At 36.9% G+C, this 14,084-nt stretch overlaps 1 protein-coding gene across 1 annotated transcript in view; it reads left to right on the forward strand.

The window, feature by feature from the left end:
* Positions 1-14,084, forward strand: part of RAPGEF2 (Rap guanine nucleotide exchange factor (GEF) 2) — a 68,666-nt gene that overhangs the window by 30,191 nt on the left and 24,391 nt on the right. Inside the window, exons 3-11 of the mRNA XM_009893721.1 lie at positions 755-932; positions 2,508-2,644; positions 3,188-3,346; positions 4,906-5,058; positions 5,451-5,615; positions 8,953-9,060; positions 9,151-9,354; positions 9,434-9,542; positions 11,757-12,003. Coding sequence (XP_009892023.1) covers positions 755-932; positions 2,508-2,644; positions 3,188-3,346; positions 4,906-5,058; positions 5,451-5,615; positions 8,953-9,060; positions 9,151-9,354; positions 9,434-9,542; positions 11,757-12,003 — 1,460 coding nt within the window. The remainder of the gene's footprint in view (positions 1-754; positions 933-2,507; positions 2,645-3,187; positions 3,347-4,905; positions 5,059-5,450; positions 5,616-8,952; positions 9,061-9,150; positions 9,355-9,433; positions 9,543-11,756; positions 12,004-14,084) is intronic.

Below are 14,084 nucleotides of genomic sequence, written 5' to 3' on the forward strand. Positions count from 1 at the left end.
TCTTAAAACTGAATCATTAAAATGTATTTACCTTTAGGTGCTATGCTAATGACCTCAGGCTATATATGGACTATGTTTTCCTTCATTTTAAGACAATTTAAAGGAAGTTAAGTTTGCCAGATATTCTGTGTAGTCTGTGGTGTTTAAGCTGTGACTTTGCATTTTTTCTGCATCTGTAATTTCTTACCCAGTTTATCGGCAAATGAAAGCCATATTTAACTATGTTCAACTGCAATCATAAAAGGAAAATACAGTCCTAGGTTACTGGGAGATAGCAAAATTGTTGTAGCATTTTGATGCTGTATGTAGTTCCCAAAGCTGTCTACTTAAAATTACATTGCATTCCTAAGTGTGTGAAAATGTAAAGTTGGGATAGGAATGAAAAATTGTTTTAAATGAACTGTTGATTTAAATTTATATTCAGCTAATATTCCAATAACTTGTTACTTGAAATATAACTGCCTTCAATTCCCCCAAGACCTACTGATTAAATAATGCCTGTTGAATCCTGTTTATGTGTGGCTGATTGAAACAAGTGTTAAAAGCCCTGTTTAAACAATGGGTTTGGGTTGATTAATTGTTAGTTCTTTTAAAAAGACATGTAAAGAAGAAAGCAATATAAAAATATTGAGTGAATCTGAGTGATCTGTAAAGTGATAGAATTTATTTCTGTACATTTAACTAGAAAACTGTAGCAGTGAAGATCACATTTGAATGTTTTCATTTTTTCTTGATTGTTTATACATGAATTTAGGCTACAGAAAGTGAGGCTGGTGATATGGATCTCAGTGGGTTGCCAGAGACAGCAGTGGATTCTGAGGATGATGATGACGAAGAAGACATTGAAAGGGCATCAGATCCTTTGATGAGTAGAGATATTGTTAGAGACTGCTTGGAGAAAGACCCAATAGACAGGACAGATGATGACATTGGTAAGTATTGCAATGTAGTAAAATGCTGTCAAACTTGTTCTTCTTAACTAAAAAAAAAAGTGACTTTTTGAGCTTGAGCTTTTATTTTAATCACTGGCTTTTGTAGTTGGTAAATTTAGTGTTTATTCTGTAAGGTGTTTTATAAATGCCATGAATTCAGCCAGTGAATGAGTACAACCAAAGGACAAGAGGAAAACACACATAATATGGGTGAAAACTATTAGTTGCTGGCCCTTTCAATCTCAAGCTTCAACTCCTAATTGATAGCAGAACTGGTTTATGAAGTAAACATCAATGTGTACTGGAAAACAGACAGAACCTTGGCAAAGTCAACATTAACGTCAACACTGGATGCTTATCACATGAGATTTGTTAACTGTAAGTTGTGATGTTGTGTCTGTTTTTAACCAGATATACATTTGTGTTAAACATTGGAGCCATTAAGACTTTTACGTAAATGTGCATCTAATCAAACTAATTTGCTATGATTAGAGAAGAGGAGGCTCAGAGGGATCTCATCAAGGCATACAAGTACCTGAAGTGAGGGTGTAAGGAAGGCAGAGCCAGGCTCTTCTCAGTGGTACCCAGTGAGAGGAGAAGTGGCAAGGGGCACAAACTGAAAACAGAGGCTCCATCTGACCGTCAGGAAGCACTGTTTTTTTACTGTGACTGAGCACTGCACAGGTTGCCAAGAGAGGTGACAGTCTCCCTCCTCGGAGGTATTCAAAAGCCATCTGGACATGGTCCTGGGCAATTGGCTGTAGGTGGCCCTGCTTGAGTAGGCGGGTTTGACCAGATGACCTCCGGAGGTCCCTTCCAATCTCAACCATTCTGTGATTCTGAGTAAAAATTCAGGAAAAAGATGGGGTCTTAATGACTACTTTCAGTAGTTTTTTTTTTTTTTTTAGATCAAACGGAATGCAAAAATGTCTAGCATTTAGGAGATATAATCCCTCAGCAGGACTCCTGAGAAAAATTGAGTTCTGTAGTTATGAACAATGTAAAAACGAAAAATGTGGGAGAAATTCACTGTTGAGTACAAATGCAACTCCAGTGCACGCAGAAGACAGCAGCAGTAGTCACCTTGAAGACAGTAATCCTGTTTGATCCCTCCAAGGGGAACTTTGTGAATCCGTCAGATGATAGTCAAGTACAATTTACTAGTCTAGACTAGGAAGGGGTAGCTTTACCAGTGAACTTGCTCAGTTTTGTGAAATTTCCCTTCTTAATGTCTTGCTGTGTTTTATGTGGGCCTATCATAGTCTTCAGAGAGTTATTGCCCTGGCTGGAGTATTGCAAATATCGTTGGTTGTATTCAGAGATCTTGGTTACATTACAATTCTTCCATTATGCTGACTTTTACTTTGCAGGGCTTCTATTGATGATATGACCAGCCAGTCTGTGTCTACAAAATACCCAGTAATTACAACAGGCCACTGTACATGATTTATTAGTATACAGAAACGATTGTGCAGCATTTTAGCTTAAGTAGCCTCAGGCATCTTGCTGAAGAACTGTCTTTACTGTGCTTTGTTGTTTTGACATGCACGACTCAGTGGGCTTTTTCTCCTTCAGAACAACTACTGGAATTCATGCATCAATTGCCTGCTTTTGCCAACATGACAATGTCAGTGAGGAGAGAGCTCTGTGCTGTAATGGTGTTTGCAGTTGTGGAGAGAGCAGGAACTATTGTACTAAACGATGGGGAAGAGGTCAGTAGAAGTTGCTTTGGATTGTCCTATTATACCAGACATCCCAGATTCCACCGGGTTAACCTCCTCTTTTGTGGCTTTTTTTTAAAAAAAAAAAAAAAAGAAAGAAAAGAAAAAGTAACATTGAGCAGGTAAATTAAGCCCCTTTTTGTTCTGGATTACTTTGAAAGCTTTTGTTTAAGTACTGACACAACATTTCTTATGCAATAAAAGCATAAGAAAAGACTCTTCATAATGTACAAAATGCTTCCTGCCTATTGGAGGTGATTTGGGAAGTTTATTTCAGTGTTTAAGTGGTGTTTAAAAATATGAACATTCTTTTTTTTTAATATTTATTTTACAGTCTTACATAAACTCTTAACATTAAAGGTAAACTTAAGAACCCAGTTTTCTTGAGCTGGAAATAGCCACACGTTTAAGGTAAACTAGCTTATAAATGTTTTTAATAGGCGCTAAAAAATTGTGAGGGTTGTATCTATATAGTATGATGTTACAGTGTTAAGTGATTCAGTCTTCATGTATCCTGCACTATTTGATTTGTAGCTGGATTCCTGGTCAGTCATTTTGAATGGGTCTGTGGAGGTGACATACCCTGATGGAAGAACAGAAATACTCTGCATGGGGAACAGTTTTGGTGTTTCCCCTACCATGGAAAAAGAATATATGAAAGGAGTGATGAGAACCAAAGTGGATGACTGCCAGGTAGAGTGTTGGACTGTAATACATGCAAAATCACATACATATAGGTGTAATGCAACTCGATAGCCAGGCACGGTTATATTTTAAACTGAATATATGTAAAATCTCCAGTGTGTAACCCTGTACAGTAGTTGGGAAATACGGCTCCTGCATACCCACGGTCTGGGAAATTGAATTTTCTTCATGTGGATAGGGATTATTTTGGATGAAGAGCCTGCATGCTTTCTCAAGAACTTGAGGCCCAGCAGCCTTTTGCATACATCCATTGCATCAAACTTTCCCTTAGTAGGATCTCAAGGTCCATTAGCAGTCACAGACTCTTTTATTTCTACAGGTAATAGCCATTCTTCCTTAGTTGACTTAGCTATTGAATCTTAAAGTAATACAGGCTTCCTCTCCCATGGTTTGAGTGGAAGATCTTCTAGTTTCAGCTACTCTGGCCTTTCAAGGGAAATGCCTTTTACTATAGCACAAACAGTCAGATGAAAGGAGTGCTTCTCATGGCATATAGCTTCTAGTAGATGCCCTGTGAAATTGGGTGTTAATGTGGGTTAATGGAGTCACCTGGTTTAGTTTGCCCATCTAACTTCCAAAAAGTGCATAAATGGTACCTTGTTAAGATAATGTCTTGCAACAAATCCAAACTCTGGGACTTCTGTTTCGGCTACTACTAGCTACTGGAAATACAAAGGGTATGTAAATGAATGATGTAAATGCAGGAGAAAATATTATCTCTGAATCTCATGCCTTTGTCCCAAGTATGTACATGATGATTTAACAAGTTTCCAAGCAGAAGAAACACCGTTATTTCCTTTCAGTTAAATACCCAAGTTCATATATAAAGACAGTTTAGTTTGTCTAAGACTAATGAGACAAAGGTGTAAAACTTTAACAAGTTATAGAAGGTAATTCATAGTGTGTTGTGGGTGGTCTTAATTATATTTGCATAGTGTAGGTGCTAGGAATATTCTTAAGATATTTATTCTTGCACTTATTCTTGGCTGGGCAGGTACCTGTAGAAAATATTTTTCCTGCTGTATGCTTTAATCCAGAAGTAGTTTGTTTCTGTGTGCCTGCGCTCAGGTAATTGAATAAGTGTTAGTTTTCTTAATGATTGATTTTATTAATAAATAGCTACGAAGAATGAAAATTGTTTACAATAGCAATAGGCATAAAAAATAAAAGGTAGGTTTTCCCTTCAATTGTTAACCCTTCTAAATACCACACAAAAGCTTGCAGGGGATTAAAAAATAGCAGCTGAGATACTGAGCTTCATCTCCAGCAGAGGAGAGGTCAAAGCAGCTAAACAAAAATGTCCGATAATGCTAAATCATTTTGCTCTGATGAATCTTGGTCTCCTCTAACTGCAAGGTTGTAGTGGAAGTACTGTGCTTGTGTATTCATCTGCTTACTACAGCCGAACTGCTGGAAAGATAAATTTGGCTCACTGCTGGTTGAGAAACTACTTTATCTTTGCTATTAATAGAGTACTTGCATCTTAAGTCTAAAAGCTTTTCTGAAGATTTTACCTTTTAATATCGGTGCGCAATGATTCTTTCCAGTTTGTTTGTATAGCCCAGCAAGATTATTGCCGCATCCTCAATCAAGTGGAAAAGAACATGCAGAAGGTGGAAGAGGAAGGGGAGATTGTGATGGTGAAGGAGCACAGGGAGCTTGACCGCACTGGAACGAGAAAAGGTCACATTGTCATCAAGGTAAAAGCAAAAGAGGGAGTGTCTTGCAAAAGTCTGTGTTCTATAAATTTCTTAACTTGGCAAGTTAGGTTCAGGATTAGTTGAGATATATATTAGAAAAATATTTGTTTGAAAGTAGACAGTTAGTATTTCTCATTCTTCTCTTTACGATTATGCACATTGATGTCTAGGTGATTTCTACAATTCAATTACAGATTTTTTTTGCATTTCTTATCACAGTGGTTACGCTGTTATGTTGCTTAGCTCATCAGTCAATAGATGCCAATATCCTTTCTAGTGTAATGCATCTTCAGTATGTTACGAGAAAACAAATTTGCATTTATCGAAAACCTATTTTAATAACTAAGGTGTGGTTGGTTTTGTTTGTCTTTTTTTTTTTTTTTTTTTTATAGGGAACAGCTGAAAGGTTAACAATGCATTTGGTGGAAGAACATTCTGTGGTAGACCCAACGTTTATAGAAGACTTCCTGTTGACATATCGGACCTTTCTTTCCAGCCCAATGGAAGTGGGCAAGAAGTTGTTGGAGTGGTTCAATGACCCCAGCCTCAGGGATAAGGTTAAATCCCCTGAATTTCATACCTGCTAGCATTTGCACTGAAACGTAGGCTATTAAGAATAAAATAAGTTTTAGAGGGAGTGACTAAACTGAATGAGACACAGGTAGCTGGTGACATATTTTAATGGCAGAATATATGGATAAAACTAAGAAAATGCTTTTTCCTTATTTATTTTCCTTATTGTATTTTATTTAAGTACTAATCATAGAATCATAGAATAGTTTGGGTCGGAAGGGACCTTTAAAGGTCATCTAGTCCAAACCCACTGGCAGTGAGCAGGGACATCTTCATCTAGATCAGGTTGCTCAGAGCCCCGTCCCACCTGACCTTGAATGTTTCCAGGGATGGGGCATTTACCACCTCTCTGGGCAACCTGTGCCAGTGTTTCAGCACCCTCATTGTAAAACTTTTCTTTCTTATATCTAGTCTAAATCTGCCCTCTTTTAGTTTAAAGCCATTATCCCTTGTGCTATCACAACAGGCCCTGCTAAGAAGTTTGCCCCCATCTTTCCTGTAAGACCCCTTTAAGTACTGAAAGGCTGCAATAAACTCTCCCTGGAGCCTTCTCTTCTCCAGGCTGAACAACCCCCAGCTCTCTCTTTTTATTTAATATAATTCAATAGCATTCTATTGTGTCTTGAAATTTGAGCATATAACTAAGTTCTGTGTTTTCCATACATATTACTAGTTAGCACAACTTGGCAAACATTTTGTGATAATTTATGTTTGTATAAAGACACTAGAAAATGTAGCCATTGTTAAGAATCTGTTGAACCTTACATAGCATTAAAAAGTCCAACCCAAACACAAAAAAGCAATCAAACATCCTCTTCCCTAAACAGAACTGCCACGAAGGAAGAATAAGGCCCTGTATAGCTAGTTTGGCACACTGATTGCACTGTCTGTTGAGGCTATACTGTGCTTCACACTGTAATGCTTTATTTTCACTTGTATACGACTTTCTTATATGTAAAAAAGCCCTAGTGAAAATGTCAAGATGTTTTTTGCAAATTTGAAACCAAGGGAATTATATCAATAAGGTTGAAGAGAAATTTGGGTTTCACCTTTTATTTAAATCTGGGCATTTCTTCTAGAAATGGTAGCATATCTGTGCCTTGGGGGAAGGATCTTACATTTGGCAGAGAGGCTAGGCTTTGCAGCTAATATTGTTTAGCATAGGCTTGTTACAGCTTCAGAGCTATAATGTTGGAGTTCATCTTTAACCTTATTTTTCTTGTCCTCCAATGGATAATCCCCTCAGCCTCTGTAAAAGCATGAGCCAGCACAGTTGCTGGTATCAGGTCTGAAAACAGAGCAGCTCTTTGTTCTGCCATCTCAGTAACCAACCCTTTCTGACACCGAGTAGCGCTGACAAAAAGGCAAGAGTCAGAGAACAGCTTGGGACGAGTGGAGATAAGCAAGCAAGGAACAAGGAATCTGGAAGATTTTGGCTGTTTTCTATTAGGAGCTGATAGGCAGTGAGAAAAGGGAGAAGGGGCGGGTAAAACTACCTGAGGACGATCAGAATTCGGTAGGAATCAGACTGGGACATTTGAGATACAGCTTTACTGTGGATTTTGCCCAGAAGCAGGGTACTTGACTTTAATCCTCTTTTAATGCTGTGTCTGGTTGTGATACAAGTAATGACATTCCGCTGGAAGTCACTGTTCAACTCTTTCCAGTGCAGTGTCTTTTGTGTACCGTGGTAAGTCCCAACTTTGTCAGGAGCGTTGATATTGAAGCTGTCCTTGCAGTGATTTAAAATATATTACATGGTATGGCTTGCAACTTCCCAGCCAATTTTAAATGTCTGCAATTAGGCTAAATTTAACCAGACATTGTCTGGATCTTCCAATGTCATCCACATTAATGAAAAACACCACAGATGTTTAACAGAAAGGCAGCTCATCTTCAATTTCAAAGATAGAAAAATCTCAAATATGACAGAAATGCCACCCCTAGCCTACATCCCTGTGGCTGGAGCTGCAACTCATCGTGCTGTGCAGTTGCCTCCTGTTAGAAATCTGAGCTCTCGAGGAGTTCTGAAGTACTTGATTTGATGGGTCATGAATTTTGGCAATTCTTCTGAATTCACTTGCTTTTCTGGGATAAAAGGGAAACTACTTGGAAACTCTATAAACACAATAAACTGTACAGCTTCCATAATGGTGTCAGGGTTTGGGTTTTGGATGCCTGGTGTCAAATCTTTAGCTTAGGAGGTTGCAGAGATTTAGATGTTGTGCAGATGCAGAGAATGGACAGTGGTTAGCTTTAGCTGGTTAAAATTCGTATGAGATTTTCTTCTTAAGCTCTAGTTTTTGAAATGTTTGAGGGCTTTCCCCTACTAACCCATCATAACAGAAAAAATGCAGCTGTATTTTTAAGATAACTTTGAATGGCACATCCATTTTATATTCAGGAGTTTTTAAAAATAGCATGAATCAATATTAATTCGAGACATAAAAAAATCTTGTATTTTGTCAGGACAAGTGCTGCTGATGTTCCAGGTCAAATCACATACCAAAATAAAATTGTAGAGTGGAAGCATATATTTTTTTAAAATCGTGGCTCTTATTTTGTGACTTTACCTTCAGTAATATTAATCGATAGTATTCCTTTAGGGGTTTTTTTTCCTAACAAATTGTAATATACCAGCTAAGATTGTTCTGCACTTGATAATTGTAGTTGCTTGGAGAGAGTAGGGGTGGAGAAGGAAGGAGTAGTAACCTGAAAGATTGACTCTAAGGAAAAGAATTGCATGTATTTGCTGTTAAGTCCTCTTTCCTGCTTCTCACAATAGCTCATTTTTCCTACCTCTCTAAACTAACAATAGCTCTTTTACACAGGTAAATGCCTAATTAAGTTAATGGTGGCTTATCTAAAGATTTGTGAGATTCAAGAGCCAATATAAAGCAATACCAGAAGCTTTGTGATCATGTGCTCGAAGAATTAAGCAGATTTGGAAATGGACATGAACAGGAAATTGTTGTTATAACTCAGAAATAGATCTAACTCATTGCATTGTACTTGTGTGCTCTATTCCCTACTCAGTCAAACTTGATATAGCCAGTGTTAATTTTCTAACTCAAAGTATTCTTTATGAAATACAACATACAGTTGCTTATACAAGTAAAAGCAATCTTAATACTTAATTAGTTCTGTCCTGCTGGTAAATGATTGCATATTAGTAAAGTTAGGTTTGGGTGCATATATATCATATTTAGGGTTTCAATGGAAACTTACAGGGTCTTTAAGGAGCAGTATTTTTAAAGGACTTGGCACTAGTGCTGTTCTGAGCATTCCTGGAAAATATTTGTATTATTGATTAATTTTCAGGTTACACGGGTAGTATTGTTGTGGGTGAACAATCACTTCAATGATTTTGAAGGAGATCCTGCTATGACTCGATTTCTGGAAGAATTTGAGAACAATTTGGAGAGGGAGGTAAGAGTGAGGGTTTTTTCTGACAATTTGGGGTGGCAGGGAGTAGCTAGGGTGTTGTTATACGTAATTCATTGTGCTTTTCTTTTGTAGAAAATGGGTGGACATTTGAGGCTGTTAAATATTGCTTGTGCTGCTAAAGCTAAACGAAGATTGATAACCTTAACAAAGCCATCTCGAGAAGCCCCTTTGCCTTTTATCTTGCTGGGAGGATCAGAAAAGGGATTTGGAATCTTTGTTGACAGTGTTGATTTCGGTAGTAAAGCTACAGAAGCAGGCTTGAAACGTGGAGACCAGGTATGTAATTTTTATTTTTTTTCCCTTTTTTTTCCCCTTTCTCTTAGCTAAATAAAAAACCCACTGTCTGTATTTTTAGATACTGGAAGTGAATGGTCAAAACTTTGAAAACATTCAGCTGTCAAAAGCCATGGAAATCCTTAGAAATAACACTCATCTGTCTATCACTGTGAAAACCAATTTATTTGGTAAGTTTGTGTGCACTTTTTATTCTACTTTCTGTTCTAATTTAGATGGGGGTCTTAATTTTTTTTTTTTATTATTGTTTTAAATAGTTTGCACTGGGGAGCATAGAAGAAGGAGGCTTGCAAGTCCTAAAATACCTTAGATCACAATTGCAGAGAAAAATTTATGAACAGGGTCTTATATGAAGTGACTTCACTCACAAGTGCACATTTCTGAATTAAGAGGAAATAATGCGACCATTTAGCTCGAACTTATAAAATGTGTTTGTACGTGTAACTTTTAGTCCTTTCTCAAGAAAGAAGCCTCTTTTGGAATTTCAGTTTATCACTGATCTTAATCTGTCTGCTGAATTTGCTCACAGTTTTTCAGTCCATGCCTACAATAAGTGCAACAAGTTTAATAAAAACTTTCTTGCCAGCTAGGTGAAAACAATCTTTCTAACCCTCCAAATCTATTCTCTTTATTTCTTTCTCTAATAAGTACTAACACAGTCATGAAGGAGTCTTTAAGCAGCTCAGGACCTCAGTTAGCATCATAAGTAATTAACAGTTTGTGGGGTTTGTTTGATTTTTTTTTTTTTTTTTTTTTTTTTAAATCACTGGATACTTGGGGGGAACACATCACTAAACTATATAAATAATCCAAGTATCTCATTCAGAATCAAGTTCTTTATTGCAAATAAGTAGGGCAGAATATTACCACAGGACGTCACTGCGCTTATTAAATATACTTAGGTTATCTCCAGAAGTCATTTGTCAAATCTATTTCCTGGGAAGGTTTTTTTTTTGCTTTACAGCAAAGATTCTAATATTTCAATTATTTCTAATAATTAAGGCATTTCTTAGTATATCTGTATATGCCTGTTTGGCAGTATGTGCTTGTTTCTCTAGGTATAAGTTCTGTGTAACCATCCTTCACACACTAGGTTTTTGGATCTCATGTGTTGCTTTAGGATGTTTAAGATTAAACCCATTTTCTTCAGAAGTTGAGGTTTTCAAAGTCTTTAATCTTGTGGCTCCACTCCAAACACTGAAATCGCATCATAGCAGAGTCTCAGAACAGTTACTTTGTGTATTGCATGCAGTATTCCTTATCAACAAATCCCAAAAGGAGAGTTTCCTGTTTTTTTTTTAAAGAGCATCTTCTTATCTGAATCTAATTTGTCTCTCCAGCCCCCAGCTCCTATTCGACGGTACGGTTATTGCCTCGGATTACTCTCCTCCGCTTTTCTTTGTGTGTCTTATTTGAAGCTTTTGAAGTCTCTTGGTGATTTGTTGTGTACCTCTGGAGATAAGGATGAATATTAAGGACAAATTTAATACATAATAGTAAAACCTAGCCCCTAATGCTCATCCTTAGCTGGTTGCCCTTGTTCCCCCTTTTTCTACAACGCCTTGGTTTTAATTATCAGTTTTCGTTTATTATTACAAATCAACTCATCAGATTATTTTTCCATTTATATATGGAGACTTCCTCTCACACTCAGAATATTTGACTTGACCTCCACATAGTTTGGTTTGATCTGTTTAAATATATCAACATTTTTGTGAAGCTAAAAGTTGCTGCAGCAGAACTAATTCACAACTTCATCAGGTGTTTCTGCCTCAGCGATGACTCTTTGCTGGGGAGCCGAGGGAGTCTTAGAGGTTTATTTGTATATCTGGCCGATGGACGCAACAGCCCTGTCAAACATCCAAGGTGTCTCAATATTATATTTTTCTTATGACTTTGTTGCAGTTTCCCCTCCAATTTCTGATTTCTTTATCCTGTTGCTAATAATTTCTTGTCCATCTGAGCGCTTTTTGTTGCTGGCTATCTTTTTAAAACCTGCCTCTTAGTTGTTAGCTTTCCTATCTCATTTTTGTCTAGTGGGCTCTTTTTAGATGTGCTACTATTTTGCAGAAGCCTGTGACTTTAGGTTGAAAGGTCAAAGTCCGTCTGTTGACACCATCCATGCAACCATGTGGTCATCTAGTGTATTTCTATTCTGAGCTGGGCCAATGTACTGATTTTCTAATTCATACTACAGAAAATTAATGCTGTTCTTAAATATTTTTTTTGAAGTCTTACATCTAAATTCATTTAACACTTGAATTGACAGAATATCCTAATCCTGTCAGTTTTTTGTAATGATTAATATTAAACTGGTCTGGTGCACTGAGCTGTCTTTTACATTTTTGTTCTTTTTCTTTCCTCGCTTTTCCTGTCTTGTGCAGTTTTTAAAGAACTCTTAACACGGTTGTCAGAAGAAAAAAGAAATGGTGCTCCCCACCTGCCTAAAATTGGTGATATTAAAAAGGCAAGTCGTTATTCTATCCCAGACCTTGCCGTTGATGTGGAGCAGGTAATAGGATTAGAAAAAGTAAATAAGAAAAGCAAAGCCAACACCGTTGGGGGAAGAAATAAATTAAAGAAGATACTTGACAAGACTCGAATCAGTATTCTGCCTCAGAAACCATACAAGTGAGTTTTTGTATTTCCTCTTAAATATTTGCTTCATGTTAAATTTTAATAATTTCTCACAATACTTAAAATTTGTCATGATACTTTTTTAAATTGATTAACGCAAAACATGCTTATATCTGAAAAAATTTAATAGAAAATACTAGTCTGAATATTTGAATGATCATAGACTATGAAAAATGCAGCAATGGCACAAATACTTTTTCATGTCATTTACTCTTTTCTTTTAAGAGGATGGTTTACTGGAAGCATCCCGGGCAATTAATTTCAGAATAACTCTGCAAGCAGGTTTGCTTGCAAATGGTTGATAGCAGCAATGCTTTCAATTTATCCACATTCCAGTGGTCTATAAGAATTTCTGCATAGTGCTGTAAGAGAGACTGAAGTTAAAATTTTAACTTGTGTTCTTTGATACAATTGAGTATTTTTTTTAATGAAAGCTAAATATGATATCTGATATCTTTGTTCTATGAACACATTTTAGAAAGAGTTCTGATAAGGATTGTTGGAAACAATAGAAGAATGAGTTTTATATGATTTTATGGGAATCTGGTTCTTGGCCAAGACAGATGGCATCGATGGGGAAAAATGAATTGTAGAGGGTAGTTGATGTGTAATCAGTGTTTTCGCTTGCATTTTTTCTGTGTCCCATTGAGGAAGAAATCTATTCTATGTAAATTCATGAAAAAGGATACTTGTGCCAAAAGTCTAGGATTTTTTCCTGCTATTACTTTTCCAAAAACAGTTTGTTTAACTAATGTTAGGTATTCCCTACTAAATGAATACTGTTCTGAAACATTATAAGTAGAATGTTAGTAATGTAAAGGTTAAATTAATATAACTTATTAGATCCAAATAATGGATATTTCTTAAACTGACACAGATACATTTCAGTAGAGGAGAATCTGTAAATCTTCTTACGTTGTTTGTCTTTAGAATATTTCCTTTTATTTCACCAGTCTTGTATGTTTGTTCCTCTGATGAGCCATGCCTACTGTTAGGTGTGGGTTTTTGCATTGTTCACTGTTGTTCATAGCTTTTGCATAAAATTTTCTTGTTGGTTTTCTTTTTTTTCTCTGATTCCTTTCACTTTTGCACTTTTTCTGTGCAGGGACCTCTTTGGGTAAGACTCAGAAAAACAGTACACTTGACCTATTTTCTTTTCCTTTCGCTAGCTTTGCTTCATGTGTTATATTTAGCAATTTGTCTGCAGAGCCTGTTGACATTCAGTTGTTTGTGTCTGCATGGTTTCTGCATAGTGATGTGTAGCTATAGACTTTCCTGTTTGTGCTTTTTTCCCCCTATTGCTTAGAAACTTCTATCTCATTCTTCCTAATAATTAATGGTATTATGTACATTAAGGGATTTTACCTAGTTTCACGTGTTTTTAAATACCAAAGATTAAGAGGGATGAAAAAGCTGATTTACTCCTTCATTAAAGTAGGTATTTAAAGACTTCATGAGTCAGCTAGCTTATGAGGTGAAACTGTCCACCTTTTTTTGAACATAAATACTGCAGAGGTCTCCAGTGCCTCCAGAATATATCCAGATAAACCCAATCTTTAAACTAGAATGAGATCCCTCTTAGAGGGAGAGCTTGTCTGCTTTGTGAGACCTTAAACTGGTATCAAAGGTGAATCAGTTTGAGCAGGAGATAATGCCTTCCTTCAGTCTTGCTTTTTAGTCCAATAATGTCAAGTAATTTCCCAGACTGAGCAAACAGCACCATTTCCTCTGTATCTACTGGGAAATCTCCTTCTCTCTGCCAGCTATGAGGCATCTCTTGAAGTACACTTCTGGCTACTGCCCCCACTCGAGCACTTTGCTCTCTTTACCCTTCTAATCCAGAGTGGGTTCGTGGTCTGTAGGTTCAGTTGCTCTAAATAAGGATTAAACACAATCCCACCTCCACCTCTAGCAAAGTTGTGCCTGGTCCATAGTGCAGCAGAGGAAGAAGCAGCCCCTCTCTCTCCTCTCTATTTGCAGCTGCAGTGGGATGCACAGTATACTGTATTTTGAAGGAAGAAGCGTTCAGACAGCTCTGCTGTTCCATTATCCCTTTTTTTCTGTTTGTCATTCAG

Source organism: Charadrius vociferus, unplaced genomic scaffold (assembly GCF_000708025.1).
Source record: "Charadrius vociferus isolate BGI_N301 unplaced genomic scaffold, ASM70802v2 scaffold59, whole genome shotgun sequence".
Classification (NCBI taxonomy): Eukaryota; Metazoa; Chordata; class Aves; order Charadriiformes; family Charadriidae; genus Charadrius; species Charadrius vociferus.